Here is an 18985-nt window from a genome sequence, read left to right as displayed (position 1 = left end):
ATTTGAATTTTCCTGCATGGTCTTCCTCAAAAGGAGATCTCTGTTCGCAAATTTAGCTCGCAACAATGCTTTATGTATAACTTTAGAAAGGTAACCCCTAGCACGCAATTTTGAGGTCAGTAAAAATCATCCATGGACATGCATATCCGTCATATCCTTAGGAATTGTCCTATGGGAAGGGCTTTTTTTAAACCATGAAAGTGACAACTGGTATACTCGAGGTAATTATTCTTTTCTGTATCTTTATGATGGACTGTAAAGATAAGACTGTTTTTTTTAAATTTTATTACGACCCTATCCAGGAAAGTGATCTTTTCAGAATGCCGCGTTTGAGTAAATTGTATGTGGCTCTCTAAAGTATTAAGCCAGATGAAAAATTTCTGTAAGTCCTCCAGAGAGCCTGACCATATCAGAAAGACATCGTCTATAAAACGTGTCCATATTTTAACATGCTGAAGGAAAAAAGAAGAAGAGTATAAAAACTGTTCCTCAAATTGACTCATGTACAAATTGGCAATACTGGGGGCTTCTACAGTCCCCATGGCAACCCCTTGGCATTGTTGACAAAATTTGCCATTAAATTGAAAATAGTTTTTGTTTAGGACCAAATTTGTCAATAACATGATAAATTCTGTGGGGACTCTAGTCAAATCATTCCTTTGTTGCAAAGTCTGATGTACTATTTGCGCTGTTTGAGCCTGGGGTATGTTGCTATATAAAGCAACTACATCTAAAGAAACAAGGATATCGTTAATACCAATATTGATTAACTATTGAACTTTACTAATAAAGTGAGTGGTGTCTTTTATGTATGATTGAGCTTTCATCACATGGGGTTGTAAAAAGTGGTCAATGAACCGCGATAAAGGTTCCTACAATGGGTTTCCTTTTGTGGATACCATGCTAGGGTTATCAGACAATCGGGCAAACCCAGACATGTCCTCTCTTTAGAGGACTGTCAGGGTGCCCTTTGTCCAGGTTTTGGAAAGCTCTGCCCATGGCTTAGGGCCTCTGAGCATTCGCAGATGTCACACACGTCCACGCATACTTGGAAGCCCTCGGAAACGGCCTGGTCAGGAATTAAAAGACAAAGCTTTCTGGGGGCAGGGCTGGGGTAGAACAAGGTGGGGTTGGGGGTGGAACTGGGCGTGGCCATGTGTCCTGGATTTTTCAATGCAAAATATGGCAACCCTACATCATGCATAGACAATCCTAGACTGTAACTTGGGAAGAGCATAGAAATAGAAATATAACATAACATAGAAATATAACACAACTTTATTCTTCTATACCGCCACAATCATACGACTTCTAGGCAGTTTACACTGAAGAGAACTGGACTGCAGATAAAGGCCAACACAGTCTTTGTCTCCACCACCTCTACCAGGAGACTATTCCATGCATCTACCACCCTTTCTGTAAAGAACTGGGGTAGAGTAACAATAAACACATGTATTTTATAATATATCTTTGCACCTGCATGCAAGTGTCACAATTAAGGAATGGTTCAGCCTCAATCCCCTAGGGGCTGTGAAATCTGTCTCTGCAATATCTCTACTCCAGTCAATCAGAGGTACAGAAGTCTTCCTCTACAAAGGAAGGGAATGGGACTTGTATACCGCTTTGTGTGGTTACACATTCAAACCAGTTTACATATATACAGTTACTTATTTTGTACCTGTGCCAATGGAGGATTAAGTGACTTGAAGCTTAGGCAGCTTTTCAGCTTAGGTATTATCCTCGACCCTGATGAAGGAAAGAAACGCATCGGTGACAGGTGGTGCTATAATACCTAGAGCTAAGTTTAATTCACTCTATAAATTATATCGAATAAGTTTAGAAAATTCTTAAGAAAACTGAAATAATGAATCAGTTATTTTTTAACCAGTTAAGACATAATTGCTTAAGACAATATTCAGCACTTAAGCGGCCATGGGTTACCATATAAAATAGGACAAATTTCTATATGGTCCTATTTATGCGATATAGCTGGCTGCTCAAGGGTTGAATATCAGCACTTAAGTGGTCAAGTGCTGACTGGCTCTAGAATGCCCCCAACATGGCCTGCTTTCAGTTTCACGTTAACCACAATATTCATTGGCACTTAGCAGGTTAAGTGCACCTGAATATTAGCAGCTAGCCCTGACCAAGCGATTTAACCAGTCAGCAGCTGGCTAAATTGCTTTGAATATCTGGCTCTATGGGCCTGATTCTATCAACAGCGCCTGACTCAGTAAGCACCATTAAAATGGCACTGTTTGTAGAATCACGCCTAATGGAACCAGTGCCTCTCCTCCTCTCTGCGTCTCTTCTCTTCCAGCATCCCACCACCACTGGTGACTCAGAGCCCCGTCTAAAGGGCCTCCACATACATGCAGACATCAACGTGATGATGTCACACATGCGCACAAAGTCATCGCATCGAAGTCCATGCATTTCTGGATGCCCTCGAGCTGAAGCCCCCAGTTTAGTATGCTGTGTTTCACAAAGTTTGCGGGACATTGCTATAATGGAACCTAGGGCCTAGGTACTGCTATATAGAAAAGGCTTTCAGTAAGTAGCATCAGGGTGTAGAAATGAGATGCTGTCTTACAGGACTGCCCCCATAGGCACCTACGTTCCTTTAGAGAATAACTAGTGTAATGGTTACGGTGCGTTCGCATAAAGCAGTCAACATAAGAACATAAGCAATGCCTCCGCTGGGTCAGACCTGAGGTCCATCGTGCCCAGCAGTCCGCTCACGCGGCGGCCCAACATGTCCAGGACCTGTGCAGTAATCCTCTATCTATACCCCTCTATCCCCTTTTCCAGCAGGAAATTGTCCAATCCTTTCTTGAACCCCAGTACCATACTCTTCCCTATTACGCCCTCTGGAAGCGCATTCCAGATGTCCACCACATGTTGAGTGAAGAAAAACTTCCTAGCATTTGTTTTGAATCTGTCCCATTTCAACTTTTCCGAATGCCCTCTTCTTCTATTTTTTGAAAGTTTGAAGAATCTGTCCCTCTCTACTCTCTCTATGGCCTTCATGATCTTGTAAGTCTCTATCATATCCTCTCTAAGTCTCCTCTTCTCCAGGAAAAAGAGACCCAGTTTCTCCAATCTCTCAACGTATGAAAGGTTTTCCATCCCCTTTATCAGACGCGTCGCTCTCCTCTGAACCCTCTTGAGTAACGCCATGTCCTCCTTAAAGTACGGCGACCAATATTGGACGCAGTACTCCAGATGCGGACGCACCATCGCCTGGTACAATGGCAGGATAACTTCTTTCGTTCTGGTAGTAATACCCTTCTTGATTATACCTAGCATTCTATTCGCTCTCTTAGTGGCCGCTGCGCACTGTGCCGTCGGCTACATTGTCATGTCCACCATTACCCCCAAGTCCTTTTCTTGGGTACTCTCGTTCACTAACATCCCTCCCATCGTAAAGGTGTACCTCGGGTTTCTGTTTCGCACATGTAATACTTTACATTTCTCAATGTCATAAAACTGATGTAAATGCTCATGCCTACTTTATTAAAATATGTATAGCACTTCAATAATCCAGATTACAAATGAGATAAAATTTTATACCGGATCTTCAGCTGGCTGAGGATTAATGTACTTCTCCATTAACTCTCAATAAAGCCAAATTTTTCATCAATTCAAATTTTCTCTTGTTAAATACTTGCAATATATTAATCCATTTAGTTTATCAATTCTCTCTTTCACTTGTTTATTTATTGTTTTCACTTATCTTAAATGCATAATTTATAGCCACCTTTCCCTCTGCTACCTGGCAATAGCAATGCTGGAAGCATGTCATTACTACTAGTATTTATTATTTCTATAGCGCTAACAGATGCATGTAGCGTTGTACATTATGCTTTTTGTCACTAAACTGCTGCACTACCAAACTTCCTTATTTGTGACGGACATCTTACAGAAACAAATGTGAGTCAAAGGCAGTGGTTTGGCTGATATGGTTTCCAATAAAAATACTGGAGATACCAGAAATGGGTTTAAAATGTGGAACAGCAAGTTAATATACTGCAAAGACTAGAGTTCTGAGTCCTCTATCCCTACATTTTGATACATTTCCAGTAGTTTTCTCTCCTACACCAGTTTTAAAAAATGTTTCATTTGCCGAAAGTACTGAGATTTGCATAGAGGCAGCCATTACCTAAATAGAGGAAGCTCTTCTGGCCAAAAGCATTGCAGTAATGCATTATCCAGTAACATACTGACACCAAGTGGTGGCTGCATATAAAGCAAGTATTAAGAAATTTCACTGGATGTAAAATTCACAATTCAAATTTTATTTAATTATAACAAAAATAATAAAAAATATCTAAGTGGTTTATAGCAACTGTAATCATTTCTGCAGTAATTAGGAGACCTAGCTTATGTAATACGCCTGTTTGTTTACTCCTACTTCATGCAGCCTCTCTTGTTGTAAACCGTCTTAAACTGAAAGGTATGACGGGATATAAATAAAGGTATTATTATTAATACTAGTCTTTAAGCCCGTTACATTAATGGGTGCTAGAATAGAAGTGTCTGTCTGTGTTTCTTTATCTCTCTCCTTGGCTGCTGTCTGTGTCCTTCTGTCTCCCCCCCCCCCCCCGAGCAAAGCTCTCTGCCCCCAGCACACCCCTCCCCCCAAAGCAGCCCCCTTTCCCTCTCCCTGTCTCTCCATGGCCCCTCCTGTCTTCCCCTCAGAGCAAAGCTGTCTGTTCCCAACACACCTCTCACCCAAATCAGCTCCCTTTCCCTCTCCCTATCTCTCCATGGCCCCTTCTGTCTCCCCCCAGCACACCTCTCCCCCAAAGCAGCCCCCTTTCCCTGTCTCTCCATGGCCCCTTCTGTCTTCCCCCAGAGCAAAACTGTCTGTCTCCAGCACACCTCCCCCCCAAATAAGCCCCCTTTCCCTCTCCCTCTGGCCCCCTGTATTAATCCCCTTGCTTACCCTCCCTCCATCCCGGCATCTTCTGGCCTGCTCCTCTTCAAAGCAGGCCGCGATCGTGGTGGCTGACCCCCAGCGAACCTCGCAGGCTGCTCCCCAACCCGGAAGCATGCTCCCCCCGACGCGATCCCGTGCGTCAGAGGGAACGTACCACTGAGGCCAGAAAGCGGCCCGCGAGGCCCGCCAAAGCTGTCACGATCGCAGGCTGCCCCGAAGAGGAGGATCAGCGGCAGCAGCGGTGAGCGAGGGCAGGAGGTGTGTTCGAGCTTACTTCAGGTTGGTGAGTGAGGGCGGGAGGAGGGGAGTGGCCAGAGTGATCCCTGGCCGGGTTCTAAAATGGAACACGGCCACGGATCACACACCACAGCGGCAGGGATCACGCTTTTTTTAAAGTGCATGCGCCGCTAACGTTTTATTATATAGGATTGGCTATAAATAGAAAGAGCTAAGATTAAAACCTACAAGGCATAAGGAGGGGAGATTGTGCAAATTAACATGTGAGTCCACTGATCCAGGTATTGCATTCACAGGGTCATGACCCCACCTATGTTATTTAACCATTTTGGGGAAAGCTCTAAGGAAGAGCTCTATCTTAAAGATTGCTTTAAAACTTTTGAAACAATGGTTCTGATTGGCACTTGATTCCACTGGAATTTCAGAGAGTTGAGGTTACAAACGCAAAAGACATTCTAGACCAGGGGTGTCAAAGTCCCTCCTCGAGGGCCACAATCCAGTCGGGTTTTCAGGAGTTCCACAATGAATATGCATGAGATCTATTTGCATGCACTGCTTTCATTGTATGCTAATAGATCTCAAGCATATTCATTGGGGAAATCCTGAAAACCCGACTGGATTGTGGCCGAGGAGGGACTTTGACACCCCTGGTCTAGACAAATGTATCAGAATCTGATGACACAGACTACTAGCAAGTGTTGTTGAGATTATCTTAATGTGCAGGTTGGAGAATATGAGATAAGGAATCTTTAAGGTAAGGAGGGAAGTTCTGAAGGTTAAATAGAAAGCCAGTGCTCAGTAATCAAGTGAGGAATGATGTCATTTTTTTTTTTTTGGGGGGGGGGCACCAAAAGTAATTTAATTGCTATACTTTGAATAAAACTTATCTCCATGAAAGAGAATTCTCAGGAGTAGCCCCACACTCTAGAATTTACTTCCAGAGGGGCTACATCTAACTCCAGCCTACCTTTTATTTCAGGAATCAGGTGAAAGCCTTTAATGTATAGGGTGATTGACTATACACTCAATTCATTCTGCACCAGATCTAGCTTGCTACACATACTGTAACTTAAAACAGCTCCTTATATCTTATTTAACTGTACAAAACTTGTCTTGAGTTTAGCCACCCATCTGTTTATCCCAACAGACTCTGTTGCCCCTATCAAATATCTACACTTGGCCCCTCAGCTATATTGTAAGTATTGTGGAAAAGCATTAGCATCATATCTACGAGTTGTTAGTTGAATGGTCTGATGTGTGCCTATTAGTATTTCGCTGACAATGCTCTCTTGCTCTGTCTTATTTGCATTTCAGTACAAGTTAATAAAGTATATTTTTATAACTGTTTTCATGGTAGTCCTATTATTTTCAATTTGCTGATTTTGAGTTTACCTCATTCATTGTATTTATATCTGGTCTTTTTACTACTGTTATGCTGTTAATAAAATTGAAGCTTTAAAGGCAGTTAATAAATCCCAATAAATAAACATAAACAGAGAAATTTAACCTCAAAACTTGAGCAGGCTGTTCAAATCTGTCATTGAGGGCCCTTTTTACAAAGTTGCGGTAGTAATTCCTGCATGGCAAATGTGATGCAGCCCATTCAGTTCCTATAGGTTGCATCATATTTTCCACGGGAAAATTGCTACTGCAGCTTTGTAAAAGGGGTTTTTAGTGGCAGTCTCATGGTACCCAGATGATATTCAGCCAGGGCTTGCATAACTATCTTATGAGGGTGCCATCACATTTTTCTGGGGCTGAATTTTCAGTGATGGTGTCCAGACATGGCCTAGCATTGAATAGCCTGGACTAATTCTTTCTGCTATGGTCACATTTAAAAAAACAAACTGTGGGCTGAATACTGAGCAGTAAATTTCTAAATGCAAATCGGTATCAACTCCCCTTGCCCACATTTTTCGTTCAAACTCTCAACCCTGTTCTCATATTGATCTGCCATGTCCAATCCAGTAGTGTTGGCTTCAGTCTTTTGTTATAACTGCTGCTCTGTGCAAATTACTTTTGTACCATTGGGCCATAGTTACACCCATGCTTTTTGGGAGCCCTTATAGAATCAGCAGTTTAAGGTTGTAACTGCCACCCCTAAATTTGCTTTATTTCATACTCTTTACCACCATGGATCTTTTGTGTTTATCCCAAGGTCCTTTGAATTTGTTTGTTTTCATCCGTCACCTCCTCCTAAAGGGCATATTACGCATTTACCACCCCTTTCTTTTTCTGATAAAATAGGTCCTGGTGTTTCTGATGCATACCAGTATCCTCCTAGATCCACCCCCATCCTTATCAGATGCTATCACCCCCAAGTCTCTCTCCTGGTTAATCCCTTCACCATTCAAATTGAGCTGCTCCCTCAGACTTCTTTACCCCTAGTGCAAAACTCTGCACTTTTTTTTTTTGCACTGAATTTGCATTCTCAAGCAATTTTAGATCATAGCTCATTCTGGTTCTGTTACAGACCTGTGAAATATGCAGAAAAGCACATTTTTCCTTCTGTGCCACATCATCAGTCAGAAGGACATAGAACAGAAGCAGCTCAGGACCAACATTGAAAGTATTCTGCTAATCATCTCTCTATTCTCCAAGTGAGTACTCTTTGTCATCTCTCACTCACCTAGCTTCTAATCCAATTCACTAACTTGGAACTTATTCTCAGGCTATTCAGTTTATTCATAAGTTTCCACTGTGGGGCAATATCAAAACCTTTGCAAAACATTCAAGTAAACCACACTGGTGCACAGTCCAGATCTAATTCTCTAATCCCCCAATTTAAAAAACCCACATACACACAAACAGTTTTCTATCCAAAGCAACTAAGATTTCCTTTAGAAGACATTTTCTGTATAATTACCTGCACAGTTTTATGTTAATTTGGGGAGCTATGAAAACAGGCAATTTATGGTTTCTCTTTTATTGCTGTTATTTTCCCTTGAATTTAACAGCAGGTTTAACATGCAGAAAAATACTGTACCTAAATGCACACCCCATGATAATTTTGGAGTTTACAGTAGGTATATAAACAAATAGCAAAGCATTTGCCGAACCCTTTGTGGAGGCAAGTTTCTTTCAATTGAAAGGACGCTGGAATGAGAGAGCATAGGATGAAGTAACTTAGAAGTAACCTACTATCACTACCTTAAGCAAGGACGTATGCTGCACAAAGATCATTAGAAAGCATCATGTTAGTATCTTATCTTGAGATACCAGTGTACTCTGCAGATGTGGAACATAATCTGTAAGTGGGGTTTAGATTTAAATAATAGGAAAGTACTTATTTGAAGCCTCTTCTCTAAAGAAAACTATGTGCTTATTAATTAGTATGAGAGGCCAAATATGTGCTGATATTTAAAGCACAAACTCTTACATCCACCACAAAGACTGATGTAAACACTTGTGTCCAAATTACAAAAGGCTGTTTGATTATAAGATTTTAAAATCTAGGGGGGTAACTATTCAGCTGGTTGTGTTGAGCGATCTTTTAGCCGCCACCGGCTTCATGCACAGAAATTCAAGGTCAGGCTATGTTCAGGCACCAGCACTGAAATATCCAGATATGTGCGGATGGCCGGCACTTATTTGGTTAAGCGGACGTGGGCAAAGAAAGGACTGCATTTTAGTTAAAGTGCTATCAACTCATGTTTGAGTCCTAGTGACTTGATGAATTACAGATCTAAAAAGAAACTGGTTTTGTGCTAGTCCAGTAAGGTCCTCCAGCGCCATTCTCATGGTTATTTTGAACATGTCCAGCCATCTGCAGATCACCCGCTTCGCCTGGTTCCTTCAATCTTCCCAAACATGATGTCCTTCTCCAATGATCTTTCTCTTCTGACAGTATGATCAAAATAAGACTGTCTTAACTTCATCATTTGAGCTTTTAGTGACGTATTCAGTTTGATCTCTTCCAGAATTGATGTTAGTTCTTCTGGTGGTCCATGAAACGAATAAAATCCCTCCCCAGCACCGAAGTTCAAATGAGTCAATCTCCTTTCTGTCTTGTTTCTGTAGTGTCCAGCTTTCACATCCGTAATTGATCACCAAGAAAATGAGTGCATGGACAAGTCTGATCTTCGTTTGGAGTGTTATTTCCTTGTTCTGAATAATTTGTCGAGATCCTTCATTGAAGAGTGACCAAGTGCTATTCTTCCCTGCTAGTTGCTTCTTTGTTTACAAACTAGCCCAAGAGATTGAAATCCTTTACAACTTCTATTCTATCACCTTCAAGCTCAAAATCTTCATCACTTTCCTTGTTCATGATCTTCGCCTTATGTTCAATTCTAATCCCATGTTATAACTTTTGGCTTTCACTTTTCTCAGTAGATACAGCATGCCTTTGCTGCTGGTGGTGAGCATTGTATCATCTGCATAGTTCATGTTTATATTTTGGCCACCAACTTTGAAACCATCACTCTCTTTTTCCAAATTTGCTTTTCTGAAGATGGCTGCTGCTTCAGTCAGAAACTCTCTCAGAAGACATACAGTATATTCAAGAGAGCTAAACCTTAGCACACAAACCGACACACAGGCAGTCCTTATAATTTTCTGAAATATATTTTGTTGAGTAAATAAGGTAAATGTACTCACAACTGGTGAATCTCCTAGATGTTGCAGATGGAGAAGATGTAGATTTGAAGAATGGAGGAAGGGCAGAGATGAGGGGAAAAGTTAGGCAGAAAGGTGTTCCAAGTTTCAGAGTCATTCTTGCATGTGGTTGGATAGCTTAAGGTGAAAATACTGGTGCTTTTTGGTGAGGATAGAGCCACGTGTTCAAGATATGTTTTGTGTCTCTTGTATGTGCTGAATATTGGCATTTAACCATGTCAACTCTGCCCACAAATTAGGCAGTTTAGCTTAGGTGGATAATCAGTGCCACTATTCTATTAAATGCCACTGGATAGTCTAAAGAATGACAAGGAGACAAATTTGTCCCTGTCCTATTCCTGCAAGCTCTGTCTTAACCACGCAAGCCTTAAACACTTATGATTTTAAAGTATTTGAGGCTTATACAGATGAGGACAGAGCTCTTGGGGCCAGGACAGGAATAGAGAGATCTCTAGGGTATGGGGAAAATTTGTCCCCAGGTCATTCTCTAAGTCTGGACAGGAGCCTGCCTGGTAAAACAGCTTTCAATATCAAACCTTATGTGCATGAGTATGTGCCACAACCCCCTTCTGCCCAAACTCTATCTGTAGAGTTTGTACTACACACAAGTGCAGAGGGGGTGCCAAATATTTGAGGCACCAAAAGTTGCCAAGAGCACTTATTACTACTATTAATTATTTGTATAGAGCTACCAGATGTATGCAACACTGTACAGTGTCACAAAAAAGAAGAAAATAGTCCCTGCTCGAAAGAGCTTACAATCTAAACAGCCAAGAGAGACAAACAGGATGTCATGGATACAGTTAAGGGGGACGGTTAATCAGCTGGCTGGGTTGGAGGGCAGAGCAGTACGGTTAAGGATTGAAGGCTATATCAAAAAGGTGGGTTTTAAGTCTGCTTTTAAACAAGGGAAGCGGTTTGGCAGACAAACTCAGATAATTTATTCCAGGCATAGGGGGCAGCTAGATGAAAGGAACGAAGTCTGGAATTGGCAGTGGAGGCACTTATCTTGGCACTTATCTTACCCCCGTTGTGCTGGTCCTATGATTTTGATCTGCACAGGGCAAGCCTTGCACCAGAAGTTTCTTCATGAATCACAGGTATTGGAAGTAAAATGGTGAGTGATGTGAAAATTGTGGCTTCAGGGGGGGAGGGCAGATGTAGCAACAGCGGGAGTTCAATGAGGGAGGGTTTGCAGCCGTGCCAAGATTCCATTTTCCCCCTATTAAAACTCACCCCTGCATCTAGATAGAAATTACTGATTTAAACACTACTAAGAAACACACCCTAAGAATTTAGAGGGACACATACTAGTTCAGTAATTAACTTGCTTTTTTATAAATAGATTAATCAAAAAAACATTTCACTCATTTACATAAGTGTAAGAATTTTTAAATATATATTTACAGAGATGGTTTTAGAATGATATATACAGTACATTTCAATATATTGCTTTGTAACAATTATTTTTGCTGAAATCCCCATGATTTGCTACAGCCCCAACTAAACATTTTAAGATTAGTTCATCTCTACAGGAAAAGAGTATTTCTGCTGCTGCTTAGTGTTAAGTTTATGCTTTAACAACTACCCATCCTTTTGGTAGACAATACTTTATAACTTGTTCTTCACTACATAGTATGTAATTGTTAGCACAGGCAGAAAATGTCAAGGCCATTTACCTGAATTTTCTGCAGTTGATGTCTGTTTGCTGTAAGCTCCCCATATATTGTATAGGTTTTTAACTTTGTAAATCACTTTGAATCTAAATAGGCACAATGTGATCCACAAATTATAAAATAGATTAGATTAGATGCCAGAAAGCCCTTTCACCATTTATTTTCTAGTTCCTGTGCTTCTGCAACAGAGATGGTTACAGAATTAAGAAATGGATTTTCTATGGGACTCCTAATAGGAGCACTGAAAACAAAAGCTACCCACTGTCAGCTATGAGAATTCACTCAAGCTCAGAGGAGGTTTAAAAAAAACCCCACAATAGTTATTATAGTTCCCAAATCCTAAATAAGAAAATAGACTCTGCTGGTCATCAGTAGAAATGGAATTCCATGTGGTGTGGTGAGGCCCTCATGATTCCTCCAGATTATCTTTAGCCGTCGCCTGTGAACGAGAAAACTTTGGTTATACATCTATTGAGAATATCAATAGTATCAATACGCTTTAAGAGCATTGGCCCGATAGAACAGCATTTAGTTAAGTATAAGATTATTATAGTAACATCATTTTGCTGGCATTGTTATGCTGTGGACTTTTTTTTTTTTTTGAAGGGTTTTTTACCTTAGACACTGCCTCCATATAAAGAACGAAAACATTATGTGGCTCATAATCGAAACAGAAAAACCGGCCTAAATCGGCACTTGGACAATCAGTGAGACAAGTCGTCCATAATTGAACCGGGTTTTAGACGTATTTAAAAACGACCTAGGCCTTCACAGTGCTGCCAAACGACCAGAGCTAAAAGAGGCGTGTCAGTAGTGTCGAGGGCGGGATTTGAACAGGACGTGGGCTGTCCTAGACTTAGTCGTTCTGCATGTATAACCGAAAGTTTTACAACACTGCCTAGACCAGGGGGTGTCAAAGTCCCTCCTTGAGGGCCGCAATCCAGTTAGGTTTTCAGGATTTCCCCAATTAATATGCATGAGATTTATTAGCATACAATGAAAGCAGTGCATGCAAATAGATCTCATGCATATTCATTGGGGCAATCCTAAAAACCCAACTGGATTGCGGCACTCAAGGAGGGACTTTGACACCCCTGGCCTAGACGGAACCTGGATGTTGTAATTTAGGCCATCTAAAACCAGGTCTAAGTCCACAGAAGGTATCCAAAGTGACCAGATAAGCACTGCAGACACAAAGTACAGATTCCCACACACTGCCCCAGTGATCACTGACCCCCCCCCCCCATAAAAATTGTAATAACAACTTTATATATCTACCTCCAGAACATCAGTACCTGGAAGCCTGGCATAGGAAAGCCTAGTAGAGCTGCACAGAGGTGGCTTAAGTGGTCTTCGGGGTAAGTTAGTGAACCATGGAGAAGAAGACCCAGGCCCATAAGCCACTCTAATCACTGCATTCATGGTGAAAAATATGCACCCCCCAAAAAACCCACAATCCTTTTGTACTGCCATATAAGTGGTTCCTGCAGCCATAAGGGCTACTGATAGGTGGATCTAGTAGATTCTGGGGGTGTTTTGGGGGGATCCTTTTTGTGAAGTTCACAGCAGTGCCCTGTAAGTTACCCGACTACCCTGGTGCCATGTCTGGGTGTCCAGTCCATCACTTTTCTGGCCCCTCATGCACCCAAAAGGTCTTTTCTAGGCGTTTGTGACTTGGACAAATTTCTGGATGAAAATGGGGTATAAAGAAGGACTTAGCAGTCTGGGCAATCAGGCGGCTGGACATACAGATGGACGATTTTTTTTTTTTTTTTTTAATATGTTGGATGTATTTTTCGATAATGGACCTTTTCCCGTGTCTGACTTTGGGCGACTTAGACCCAAAATAGACATAGACGTTTCTTTTGATTATGCCTCTCTTTGCGTTTTGAGATTTACTTTGAAGGGATTGAAAAGGACTACGTTTTCATCGATTTTGTCAAATGAATAGATTTTAAATTCTGAATTAAATACCTGAATAAGTCCATGTAAATCATTCTGAGCTCCCCTGGGAGAACGGTATAGAAAATTGAATACATAAATAAATAGTTTATTGTAACATAAGAGGCGGTCAAATACATTGGAGTAATCATGTATTTGGGGGCTGATTCTATAAACGGTGCCTAAATCGGCCAGTGCCAGCCGCGTGTCAGTCACACTTAGGTGCCATTTACAGAATTGTGGCTAGTGGCGCCTATGTAAAAACTTGAAATGTAGGTAATGGTTTTAAGGGCCTACATTTCAAGAGCCTATGTTTTTGGAGAACTGCGACTGGCGGTGCCTAAGTCATGCTCCGCCCATTGAAACAGCAACTTAGGGTTAGGCGCCGCTAAACACCATGTGATAGTCTGCTATCTTTTATAGAATCGGAGAGGCACCTATTGCACAATTCATTTTTTTTCCACTTATTACATTACATTACATTACATTAGGGATTTCTATTCCGCCTGTGCCTTGCGGTTCTAGGCGGATTACAATAAAGATGATATCTGGGCATTTCCAGTAGAATTACATTACAGGAGAAGAGTAGATTACTGAGCCTATTAAGGATATTATGCTATTTAAGTTAGGTGCCCTTTCTAGAATCTGTTCATTTATGTTTTGATTTGCGTATGATATCCAACTATGAAATGCAAGCAGTGAAGAGAGCTCAAGTTGTAACCTTGTGACACCTTTCTCTTAAATATGCCGAGGTCAAAACTAGTTCAATCAATGCAAAATTTTATATTTTAACCTTTTCTGCTTTTTATAAAACTCAAACAACATTTATTTGTAGTATACTTTATTAAAATAAAAATTAATAAATGCTGCAATGCTTTTTGCTCATTTAAGTCCCATCTGAGCAGTAACCAATGGTAAATCAGTACCCAGTGTAGTCATTTAGACTATGGTATATAAATACACTTATGAATTAAAAAAAAAATTAGTATGACTGCAGAGTTGGCTTCTTTACCCAATGCTCCCTGAGCCTGTACAGTCCCATCCCGTGTACCAGGCACTCCCATGCTCCTGTTAAGTACTTTATACTTTATTTTGCTAATCTCTGTAAGCTAATCCTGATGGTTTAAAAGTTGAAATGTTTCAGCTTTTGATAACTGGCACCCATGTTCACGTTTCAAATGTTTACTAATTCAAGCATGTTTTTTCTCTGTTTCCTTGTATTCAATGCATGGCTCTGTATTTTTCTGTGCAAACCCTCTTGTAAGAATTGTAGGTTCAAGCTAAAGCTCTCCAGAATGCTACATACAAAAATACAGTATCTACCCTTTGTGCTAGCTTTACAAAGTTACTGCTGTATGATTTTTCCACTCTAAGCTGCTTCCCTAAACCCATTTCAGAAGCTTATTATTATTTGTGAAGCTTTTGAGCACCATCTATCAGATCATCATCTGTACCCGAGGCAGGCGTTTTTTTTATAAAGCCGAAACATGGACCATGTCGGGTTTGCATGATAGATTGGTTTTGTTATACCTTCCTATGGCAACAGACATGTTTTGTTTCATAACTGCATTAAATAAACTCTTTTTTTATCTCAGGTTGATGTGTATAAGTTCCTTCCCTACTTTTTCTCTTTAATATGTTTACCGTGGGGTTCCTTTTCTTGTTTTTTGGGAGTAGATTTGCTTCCCTAAACCCACCATCTTTGATTTACAAATTATTTCATTCAAGGCCAAAATGTTTTTCCCAAATCAATCGAGGAATAAAATTTCATGATCTAAAAAATTAACAGTGGCAGACTTCCATAAACTGATAAACACCATCCTTGAGAGGGAGGAGTAGCTGAATGTCTCAATTCTGATCTAAAATTTTACCCTTACACCTAGTCATCCAAGCCCAAGGCTGGAACTGATCAAATCACAAAAGTCTGCTTCTAATTTGCCTTTTGTGTCAAGCTTCTGAAGTGCTAAAGGTTTTTTTCTCTCTCCATCCAAAGGTACTGAAGAGCCAGCCTAATGGGTCTTTTTCAGCACACACACTAAAAACCAAGCCACCCGTTCTATTCCTATGGGCAGCTTGGCATTTAGGCAGGGCACCTTTATAAAAGTCCACCTAAATGAGGAATGCTCAGCTGTCATCTTTGTAAATCGAGCACAAAACTTTTCCAATGCAAATATGTACATGGAAGTGCCAGAAATCTAAAGTCAGAAAAAGAAGATGCCAAGGGCAATATGAATAATCCAAACCATTAATTTCTTTCAATGTGTTAACGCTACAGTATGTGCTTATGTGGCTCACATACCCAGGCACTTTTTCACTACATCAGAAAGAAACATTATGTATCATAACTGATAATGTTCATTCCTTCAGTCATAGCAGATGAATCCAGAATATTTTATAGGCACAGAAGAATGCCAAGATACTTACCCTACGAAAGAACTGCCCCCCAAGATAATTGGTAGCCAAACTGGTTAGATTCTTTCTGCTGCCCACTTTACATTTAATATAACCATAGAGGTTGGCACCCTGCAGAACAACACCCAATATCACCACTGCCTGTGGGGAATGGAAAAAAAAAAAAAAATAAAATCAATGTCAAGGTTTGGCTTTTATTACTCAATAGAGAATGACACGGTGACAAAATTTATCACCGTTCCCATCCCCGCGGGAAATAATCCCATGTCATTTTCTAGTGTCTATTTCAACCTCAGTCCTTCTACACCAGCATTCTTCAAAGCAAAGCTTGTGGGTCAGTGGTTGTGGCCATTCATACTCTGATTCTTATGTGAGCCAAGGATAATGAAGCCATTGTGACATCACTGATGTGATTGGCTCTTAGGCACTGGTGGAATGAGGCATTATGACATCACAATATCTGCTCTGGATACCAGAGACTGTCATTCTGTAGTGTCTGTTTCAACCTCAGTCCTTCTACACCAGCATTCTTCAAAGCAAAGCTTGTGGGTCAGTGGTTGTGGCCATTCATACTCTCATTCTTCCCTCTCTCCTTAAAGAATGACATGAAGATGGTTTCCCGGATGGGAACGGTGATGAATTTTGTCACTGTGTCATTCTCTATTACTCAACTCATTAAAGAGCTGGACTGGTCTGGTTGGCTAATTGTCAAATAAAACTGACAAGTGAAGAAAAGCCAGTAAATATACGGCTGATTTCTAGTACACACCAGTTCCAAACCCTGTTTCAGTCTTAGCTGGCCAAGTGCCGACTCTGCTTCCAGAACATTTCCAAAATAGCCAGTTTTCAGTTTGGCACTAACCAGTTAAGTGTGACTGAAAATGAGCAGTTAGCCCCAAACAAATGATTTAACTGGCCAAGAACCCTTTCTGGTCAATTAAATTGCTTTGAATATTGATCCTGTTTAAATTTCTTCCAAAAATATAACTTTCAACATTCATGCCACCTTGCTTCAGCCTGTCTTCTTATAACTGTCTTGCACTTACCAGCCATTTCAATTTAAATGAAAATAGGGCACTGAAGGCAAATATCACCCAGATGATAGGACATGTGATGAGCCCCAGCCAGAAGATCCTGGACTCAGCATCAGATGTTGCTCTTTTCCCATGAGTTGATGCCTGAAAACGGAATGGCGTTCAATGAGTGTGTAGGAGGGGAGAAGGGGGGTTTGAACAACAACAAAAGTTTAGGCTTTCTTGGTCATTATAAATTATTAATATATAGTGAATAGAGTACAAGAAGAGTGAATCTTAAGCCAATATCCGACAACAAAACTAACAAATATATATATTAAACACCAAGACAGGCCCAGCACTCTGGTCTTATCCATTCCTTCCTACTCATCAGACCAGACCAGTCCAGACAATTAGGTTATGCTTCCCTTCCAGCAAATGAAAGCAGAAAACAGCTTCTGCTCAAATCTCAAAGTCCTGGAATAAAGGAGGATGTAGTCAAAACAGATATCCAGTATTCTCTTCTTCCAGCAAATTGTGGACATCTAAGCTAATGCAGACCCAAAATTGTTGGGCAGGAAAGAGGACACCAAGCACTCAAGCTCACTCAAATAAATAACTTCTCCAAACAAACAGTATAACCAAGCATTCCAACCCAAGCAGAAGGGCGGGGAGAAAGGCAATGACCTGGAAAAGTAATCACTGGTCATCTTGGTTATTTGCCAACAACAGACTCTTCAAGAATGATTTAAACCCAACAAAAGAAATTTCCAAATGGATAGGTGGACGGAGGAGAAAGCAGAGTAATGAGTAGATTTCCAAAGGCATTCTTGGGGTTGGGCAAAACAAGGCAGTTGGAGACAAGAGAGCGCAGCAATTGAGATAGATTATACAGGATTGAAAGAGATGATAGATAAGAGGATTCAACCAAATGATTGGCTCTATGAGTCAAAATAAATTGTCTGTTTATATTCATGGAGAAGATTCTGTACTGAGTGTGATCTGTCTAGATATAAATTAACTAAGCTAAACTAAAGGCTTTAATCTTTGCATGGAAGTTGTTCTCTGCCTAAAGCTGCTGGTAGGATATAACCCACTCATCTGGACTAGTCTTGTAGGGTTCAAGGAAAGGAAATTAACAAGTAAATCAAAACAAAGGAAAAGTAAATCAAAACAAAGGAAAATTACTTCAGGTGTCAATACTCATCTTCATTCCCAAATTTATTTTGCAATGGTACAATCAAATACACATCAAAAATTGACAGTCGGCAACAATTCTAACATAGAATTCAGTCAATGTACTAAAAGTGTGGGGCAGGAAACGGGAAACTTGCACACTCTACAACACCCAATAAAAAGTTTCTAGTTCAAGTTTATTCTTTTGCATTCACAAAAAAGTTGGATCTCATTTTTGAGAACTTGTCCATTGGTTACAGTGACATCTTACATTTATTAAGCTAAACAAAAACTTAGCTTTGTATACCAGGTCATCAACCAAATAAGGAGCTTGACTCGGTTAACAATGATTAAAAAAAAGATACAAAAAAAAAGAAAAGATAGATACCAAAAAAGATGAAAAGAAGAAGCAAAATCAGGAAGAATATTAGTACGAATGATTTCCAAAATATTTACCAAACAAGATAGTTTTTAAAGATTCACGAAAACATTGTTTTCTATCCCATCCTCCCCAAAGAGCTCAGGACAGGTTACAGGTTAACATACATAATGTACAATTAACAGGTTACAATTTGCCATAGTTAGAAGTTCTTTTCTGGTACAAATTTTTATCCTAACTTGACACATGCTAGGGATCTAATGCCAATATCCATAATACAGTACACCCCCGAAATTCGCAAGGGTTCTGTTCCAGGAACTCCCACAAATTTCCCACAAATGCGGTTTTTCGTCTGTCAAAAGGCAGGGGAGGCAGGGGAGGTCAGCTGGAGCGCCAGCAGGTGAAGAAAATCACTTGCAGTCTGCTCCGACCGCCTCTTCCTATAGTAAAGTTGGGCCACACCAATCAGGAGCTGCTTTGATATGCAGCTCCTGATTGGTGTAGCCCGACTTTACTACAGGAAGAGGTAGTCAGAGCAGACCGCAAATGACTGAGTCCACGAACCGCGAATTTGCGGGGGAACACGGTATACAAT

General features: G+C 40.6%; 1 protein-coding gene across 1 annotated transcript in view; it reads right to left on the bottom strand.

Moving 5' to 3' along the window:
• Nucleotides 1–11107: 11107 nt before the first annotated feature.
• Nucleotides 11108–18985, bottom strand: part of LOC117367821 (Golgi apparatus membrane protein TVP23 homolog B-like) — a 19942-nt gene continuing 12064 nt past the window's right edge. The window contains exons 5-7 of the mRNA XM_033960794.1: nt 16869–17000; nt 15835–15963; nt 11108–11908 (exon numbers count right to left, since the gene is read on the bottom strand). Coding sequence (XP_033816685.1) covers nt 11876–11908; nt 15835–15963; nt 16869–17000 — 294 coding nt within the window. The 3' untranslated portion in view covers nt 11108–11875. The remainder of the gene's footprint in view (nt 11909–15834; nt 15964–16868; nt 17001–18985) is intronic.

The sequence above is a fragment of the Geotrypetes seraphini genome, chromosome 10, assembly GCF_902459505.1.
Source record: "Geotrypetes seraphini chromosome 10, aGeoSer1.1, whole genome shotgun sequence".
NCBI classification, from domain to species: domain Eukaryota; kingdom Metazoa; phylum Chordata; class Amphibia; order Gymnophiona; family Dermophiidae; genus Geotrypetes; species Geotrypetes seraphini.
The sequence above is the reverse complement of the archived record's forward strand: the minus strand, read 5'-3'. Positions and strand labels throughout refer to the sequence as shown.